The 7,875-nt window shown below is 46.3% G+C and overlaps 2 protein-coding genes across 2 annotated transcripts; one reads left to right on the forward strand and one right to left on the reverse strand.

The window, feature by feature from the left end:
* The first annotated feature begins 1,216 nt into the window (after positions 1-1,216).
* Positions 1,217-1,991, forward strand: LOC136459591 (ethylene-responsive transcription factor ERF020-like). Its single transcript, XM_066459433.1, has one exon. It carries the CDS (start codon positions 1,416-1,418, stop codon positions 1,989-1,991), a length of 576 nt encoding a protein of 191 aa, XP_066315530.1. The 5' UTR covers positions 1,217-1,415.
* A 1,115-nt stretch (positions 1,992-3,106) lies between these two features.
* Positions 3,107-6,047, reverse strand: LOC136459592 (uncharacterized). The gene is made up of 3 exons (XM_066459434.1): positions 5,741-6,047; positions 4,883-5,031; positions 3,107-4,006 (listed from the first exon to the last, which is right to left on the reverse strand). Exons 1-3 carry the CDS (start codon positions 5,946-5,948, stop codon positions 3,332-3,334), a joined length of 1,032 nt encoding a protein of 343 aa, XP_066315531.1. The 5' UTR covers positions 5,949-6,047; the 3' UTR covers positions 3,107-3,331.
* Positions 6,048-7,875: the final 1,828 nt, after the last annotated feature.

Raw genomic sequence — 7,875 nt, forward strand, 5'->3', positions numbered from 1 at the left:
GGCTTTCCCAGAGGACCTAGCTATAGCTCAGAACTGACCATGCACAGCACGGTGTTTCGTTTTATTTGCACTTGCACACGTTTCGTGTACGTGGCACGGAAATAAAGTTGGTGATGGCCAATCAGACCATGCTTCAGATATGCAGTATGGTCATGTGAATGGCGCTTGCCTGAATGAAATGAACGTGGCCCTTTGGGGCCCGTCGTAGTGCGTTTGCTGCGTCCCTTTTGTCAGTTGTCACTGAAAGTGAAAGAGACACGGATCACCCACACGGCAAACCAGACGGTTACGGGGTCCAAGATGCACTCTCGGCGGTCTGGAAGATTGCTGCAGCACCAAAGCAAGATAACGGTGGTCAAAGGATCGTCAGGGCACCAAGATAACGGTGGTCAAACCCTCAAAGGATCGTCCGCTTTTGAGAGGATGCAGTCGTCGAAACGAAAACAGAAACTAGCATAGCAGGGCGCAGCAGGGACATTTTGATGCTCTCAATGGATTTTAAAACCCAAATCTAAATTGTTGTTGACGATCTAAGAGAAGGCAAATATAATAATAATTATGAACTTAACACTAGTAACATCGATAATTCTCTACTCTCCATCCGCCCATATCACAAGGCTTCTTCCAACGTATCTGTTCGCTTAAACTTATCGGCCATGGTATAGTGTCCCACAACAAATCAGCTTCAGCTGACTTATCAGCCGCAGAAACCATCGATCAAACAACTTGTAAGAAAGTACTGTGTTGTTGGATGCCAACAATCAGCACGGTAATTCCCCTTGTTTCCAAGTTCATCAGTAATGCGAATTCAGAAAATCCTAGGACAAAAAACAAGCCGGAAAAAACGACTGACCGTTAGATCCGCGAGGCACACAGTTTGACTGGGCCGGCCGGGCGGGCATCTGAAAGTTTTGACCCCACTGCAGTCTGCAGCGTTGGCGTTACTCCTCTACCGACCTGCCTGCCATGCAATTGCATACCGGACACCGCCCACCACCACCAGAAATGAGAAATGTCACCGCGCCGGCCTTCCTCCACTCTCCAGCTGCTTCTCTTCTTTTTAGTGGTTTTTTTATTCGCGGTCAAAACTCAAAACCAAAACCATATCGGGCGAGGCCAACTCTGCTCCGGGGGTGACCTCCATGGTCCCATCCCCATACCTATAAATACGCGCGCAGTCCGTGCACCGCCAAGGTCAGCCCGTGCCCGTGCCGGTGCCACTGCCATCTCCTCGAGGGCGAACGCCAGTCACGAGCCTTGCTTGAACTTGAAGCCTTCATTCATTCAAGAGAGGTCAGCTGAGAGCCATCTCAGCAGGGAGGACCGGAGCCACGAGGCTGGGCGGGCCGCCTAGCTAGGTGGCTCGAGGCCGAAGCGAAGAGCTTCGGGACAGCACGCGCGCGGGGCGCGCCGTGATGAGGCGCGCGGAGGCGGTCGGCGAGGCGGACGCGGAGCGGCGGCGCAGCTACAAGGGCGTGCGGCGGCGGCGGTGGGGGAAGTGGGTGTCGGAGATCCGGGTGCCCGGCACGCGGGAGCGCCTGTGGCTCGGCTCGTACGCCACGCCCGAGGCCGCCGCCGTCGCCCACGACACGGCCGTCTACTTCCTCCGCGGCGGCACCGGCGACGTCGCGGCGCTCAACTACCCCGAGCGCGCGGCCGCGGCGTACGGCGACGGCGCCGGAGCCGGGGGCCGGCTGTCGCCGCGGTCCGTGCAGCGCGTGGCGTCCGACGCCGGCATGGCCGCCGACGCGCAGCTCGTGGCGGCGCGGGAGAGCGCGCCCGCGCCCGCGCTGGCGCACGCCCATCGCACCGGCATTGGCATCATCGGCAGCGCGCACGGCGGTGGCGTCAGCGCCCGGCCGCGCGATCAGGATGCTGGTGACGCGTACACCGGCCGTGCGCACGCTAGCCTTCACAGTACGGGCGCGGGAAGGGAGCAACCTGCTGTCTCCGGGGAGATTAGCGTGGATGACATGGAGATTCTGATGTAACTAATATAACAAAAAAATTGATAGTACTGCCCGCAAAAAAAGAAGAAGATGGTAGTACTGAAATTAGCGGATGCAATAAAACATCTTTTTTAACGAACAGTGCCATTGCCAATGGCAGAGCCGCAGAGACCCAGCAATCGTCCTGTTCGTTTGATTTATAAGCCATACTTTTTAAATTAACGAATGGTATTTTCTCTCACAACAAATTAGTCAAAAGTACTTTCAGCCATGGCTTATCAGTCAAACAAATAACTTGTGGCTCGCTCTTTGCTGAGCCTGGCGTGCAATGCAAATACAAGTCAGCAAATGCAGTGTTATCAACGGTGGAGTCTGAAACGAACCCATCGAGACCAAATGCAACAGTTCGTTGGCAGGCGGAAAAGGATTTAACCCCAACTGACGACGGTAAATTTTGACTTGGCTGGTGGCTGGTGCAGCCTTGACATACTTGTTTACCGTCCCCGGCGATGTACTGACGGTGACGGTGACATACTCGTGGCGGCTGCCGTAGTTTTGGACTTCTGGTCCTTGACTCGGTCGTGACTGTGAAACGACCGCAGGCTGCGTTGCAGTTTCTAGAGAAGGCAAGTCGACGATTGGAATCCTGACTGCGTGGTGTATGTATCATCACAGTATCCTGCTGCATCAACCTGGGTGTGGACTTATTTGGAGCACAGTGACACAGAGGATGCAGTAACAGTCATCAAGAAGCGTTGAATTGAACAGTCATCAAGACTTGCACGCGCATACCGGCACGCAGGTCACGAACACAAAAACGCATCCGGGTGCCTTTCTGAACTCCGGCCGATGTCGGATGTCGCCATCTGATCTCCCGAGCACCCGGCCTTACGCGCTCAGCAAGTCAGCATGCCATGGGCTCAAACGAAGTGCCTTCATGGTTGACCAAACAAAGGCAAATCCCTTTTCGGTGAATGGTGAGCACACGGTCGCTCGGATCATATCGTACCGGTACTCAGAACTGTATCAGTTGGCTGCTTGCCACTAAGCATGCTGCATGCCTGAAACATCTGTTTCTGGACCATGCACAAGCCGAATCATACGTACTGTACATAATAATATCAAACGTCTCATCAGATGCCAGCACGCGCACCAGATAAAGTTTCAGCTTTGGGCACAGCAGGTAGGCAGGCAGGCGTTGCCATGCTCAAGTACTGCATCGTTCTTTCACTAGGTAAAAACAAGTCAAAGCAGTCCACACACGCAATTACATCGAGCAGAGCAACCACACTGGCTACAAGCAGCCGAGGATTACTCAAATTATGTACAAGATTGGCCACAGGGAGACCATCCCAAATGGCTAGGATGCAAACGAACAAAGTTTACATTCCATCTTGCTTCGGCTTTTGGCTCAGCTCTGAGTACTGGCCACCCATCAGCTGCAAAATCTCGGTCCACAAGCAGGAGGGGTCCATCGTCAACGCGTCGGTTATCAGGCCTGAGCTGCAGGAAGTCACCACCCAATATCCTGCATCGATCTCACTCAGCAGCTGGTCATGTTCCCAAGCAGAGTACCCAACATAGAACTTCAGGTCTTCAGGCTTAACCGTGCCATTCTTCATCAGACCACCAGCCTTCTCCAGGTCAGTCCTGAAGCCAAAGCAGATGCCAGGTACCACCTCTTCGAACCCCTTGATCGGTCTTCCCTCAGCCGTCCTCATCAGGAATATACTCATGTCGACAGGGCCTCCGAACAAGAGGGAACAATCACCAAAAAGGGTCGCTTGCTCGCCGAAGGATGGGTTCACATGCTTCATCTTAGTGTACAGTGGACGGTTCAGGATGATACCGAACGGGCCATCGTAGGCATCTCTTGAACCTAGTCTTAGGAGAAGGATGACAGTCCTCTCAAAGGTTCCATTGCCATCAAGCTCTTCAGTGGCGACCAACACACATCCAGACTCTGGCATAGGAATAGAATGAGCCCACTTCCGGGGAAGATGATATGCTGCTCCATCCTGAGCTGTCTGTTGTGGACTATTTGCATCTGTTTGCTCCTTGTTTGGATGCATGATAAATAACAAGTTAGGGAAAAATAATTAGGACCAGGTCAATGAGAGTTTCTTAACAAAAACACCAATTAGCTTCAGGCAGAGACATGCTACTCTTTGCTAAAGGAGAATAAAAAGGGATCTGATCTGTAAATTGGTCAAATGTAATTGGGACAACAAAAATGTGCATAAGACATTGGGATGTATTAGAAACAGGGCATTGAAGATCTTGTTACACTACATGATGGAGACAGTCTAGCAGTTTGATGTTGTTTGAGGTGAAGAAATTCACATTTTTGTCTATCTATATACAACGCTAGATAAGAGGATTAACGTAATGTGGAATAGTGAATACTTGCAGCGAGAACCATAAAGAAGTCCTAAATAGAAGTACAGGATCAGCACATAGATGATAGTGAGAAAAAATGTTTCAATTAACTGAGGAGTTGAGGATGGCCAAGTCTCAAATTTCAACTTTCTCCAAAAAGGAGGGAAACACCAGAACAGCAGAGAAGAATTATATTCATTAAGTTGAAAAACTGACTGTGGAATAAAACACATTTTGTACCATGGACAGTCTTAAGTTTCCAAAGTCTCATGTGTTCGTTTCAGAGGTTGTAACATGTAGGTACAATGTTAGGGGATTATAAAGTGCAAGTCAATCTTCAGAAATTGACCCATTGTCTTCTTTCCTTTATGACACTAACAAATGAAAGTAACTGAGGAAAAATGGTAGCCCGAGCTTTTATGAAATTTCATTTTAGATTCTAACGGCATTCCTACATAATCGCTAAATAAGCTATACTGAAGGTGCCTGTCAAAATCTTTTGTCAAACTTTCTAGTACAGATGAAATAGCAAAGACCAGAAAGTTTGGTCTTACCAACTTTGGAATCACGAAGCTTGCTCTCACATCTCGCCAATATGACAAGTTGCTAGGTATATACATCGTGTCACTTGATTTTGGTTCATCCTGATTTTGGCTTGTTCCATTTGCAGCATCTCCACTGGGAGTAGATGCATCACCTTTTCCTGCATGCAGAAATGAGGTGTCAGAATTCACCAGCGCAACACATACTACAGGGAAATTCAAATACAGCCTTTGTACCCAACATTTTAAGACACATCAACAAAGAACTATGTAGTATCTTAATAAATTTATATATCTGATGTAGACAAAACATGGAAAATGCCAACAGTGCATAGCCAAAAGTTAATAATTATGCATTACATAGAAGTAGCACTTGGTGATGTACTTTCTACTGAAATGTAGAGATATCAAATCCTTAAAATTCTGATTAAGCAATTGACACATGAATGAAACACTGCGGCTGGAAAATTCAAATGCAGCAATGGGAACCCCACGATTTCTATATACAGAATTCGAGATCAGTACAGCTACTGCAGTAAAGTAGTTTTCAATTATGAAGTGCACCAAAAGTGTCTCAAACTCCAAATGGACCCTGAAGAATAACCATCGAGCTCAAAACATACCCAAATTCCATATCACCATAACAACTAGAAATCCAGTGAGACATGTACACCTTTACATCACAAATCGTACAGTAACCAACAGGACCTCGATGCAAAGGCCACATAAACAATTTCATCACCGAGCGCCAATAATTTCAATCCGCACCCAATCCACAAACGTTGACCGCTTCCCACATGCGAATCACCTAGATCCTGCTCCAATCGCACAGATCGACAAAGCATCAGGAGCTCGGCCAAGAGGACCTACCAGAAGAGGAGGCCTTCTTCCTGGGCTCGTCGCCGTCCTCTCGGCCGTTGTTGCCCTTCCTCCCCGACGCGCTCACCGCCAACCTCGGCCACCTCGTCGGCCCCACAGCCAGCGAGCCGATACCGGCGGCCAGCGGGGACCGCGCCGCCGGCTGGGGATGCCTCGGCGTGAGGCAAGGCCCACCGGCCTTCAGGTTGAGGGCCCACATGCCCGTGGCTGCGTGGAGGCCGGTGGGTGGGACACTGGGACGGCGTCCGGACTTCGGAAGTTCGGATCCGGAGTGGAAATAAACACGCAAGCACTGGGTCCCTATGTGGTTTACCGATTATGCTATTCCAATTAATAATCAATTAGGGCATGTTCGGAATGGAGCTCGGAATGATTCCAACCAGGAATGTTGTGTTAATATATGCTATATTTGATCACATTGAATGAATCCAGGTGAAATGAGGGCTAGACGAACTAAGCCCTTAATAAGAATGAAAATAAACCCAGATCCGCGGGGTAAACAATTCCTAGGCATTCTGCTTAAGGCCTAATTTAGAAGCAAGGGGAGACACAAAACTAAATGAGTTATTCAAATGATATTCCATATATTTTCCACCCTTTTTTCCAATAGGATTCCGGTTTCCAAAGTAGCCTAAGATAGAACATGATCTTCTCACGAAAACCTAAAAAACACCCGAACTCCTTGTCCCACCTATACACAGGTACACCGTAGCTCGCGTAAGACTGACCCGGACCTGGACCTCTGCTGGGGAGTCGAACTCCCAACATGAGACTTCTCACCGCTGGGATGCTACCAACCGGGCTACAGCCCCTCCGCTTAATAAGAACGAGAAAGGGTCTATATGATAAATGTCGTAGTTTTTATCTCATGAGAGCACATGTTATTCTCTTTAACTTGTAATACACTAAATTTTTATTTACATATTCTAATGGAATCAAATTACCATTTTTCTATAATTTAAAATTTGAACTTAGCTATTTATTAATTATAATTTATATGGAGTGTTTATTTCATTTTTTACTATTCATTTGGAGAGATCAAACTTTCATAGTTTGTATTCAATTTGCATTTACTTATTTTGTTTTACATGTACTCTTTTATCTAGGTGTTATTTTTCATTAAGTTGTTTCTCCTATTTCAAATTTATTATTTATTAACTGTAGGTATGAACTACACGGCTTCACCCGAGCCTTTAGATCATTGATTTGGTTTAGCATAAACTGCTAGAACATTAGAAAATTCAGATGTATATTTCTTCTTTTGTAATCTTGTACTTTTCTAGATCTTACTATTTATTAATTATATTTACCATTAATTCAATGGTTTAATCTAAGTTATTAAATTATCATAAAATGTATCAGTTTAAGTTCTTCTTTGGAAGCTATTTATAATTTAAGATGATAGATAGATTGGTTAATACTTAATAGTCCCCTAGCTGGCTTTGTAGTCTCATTGTAATAGTGACTACCTAAATCTCATAACTCATTGCTTTTACATGGTAAGAATAGACCAAATGCCTTCGGATGTCTTCTTCCAAAAATGAAAATAATGTCCATTACCACGAACTAAGTGTCGTTCAGGGAAATATTACGCATTGCTTTTATGCATCTAAGAATAGACCAGATGTATTAGATATTTCCTTAAAAAAGAAAAGAATTGGGACGGTGTGCAGGCAAATAATAATAGACCAAATGCGAGTGATGATTAAAAAAGAAAAAAATAACAAATAACATGATCGGCCCTGTTCGGCTTACCCAGAAGCCGACTTGTTCGGCTTCTTTTTTTAGCCGGAACAGTGTTTTTTTTCTCACAACAATTCAGCCAGAACAGTATTTTTCAGTCAGTTTCAGTCAAAATTTAGCAGGCCGAACGGTGCAGGCAAATAATAATAAAACAAATGCAAGTGATGAAAAGAAGAAAAAAATAGACAAAGCACATATGGAAAAAGAGCAAATAACATGATGTTGTGCAGGCAAATAAGAACAGACCAAATACAAGTGATAAAAAGAAAAAAATAAACAAAGAAACAGATGGTGTGCATAGACCAAATGCAAGTGATGAAAAGAAAAAAAAGGAAAAAATAAACAAAGAACAGATGGTGTGCAGAGAATGGACCAAATGCAAG

This window comes from Miscanthus floridulus, chromosome 6 (genome assembly GCF_019320115.1).
Source record: "Miscanthus floridulus cultivar M001 chromosome 6, ASM1932011v1, whole genome shotgun sequence".
NCBI lineage: Eukaryota > Viridiplantae > Streptophyta > Magnoliopsida > Poales > Poaceae > Miscanthus > Miscanthus floridulus.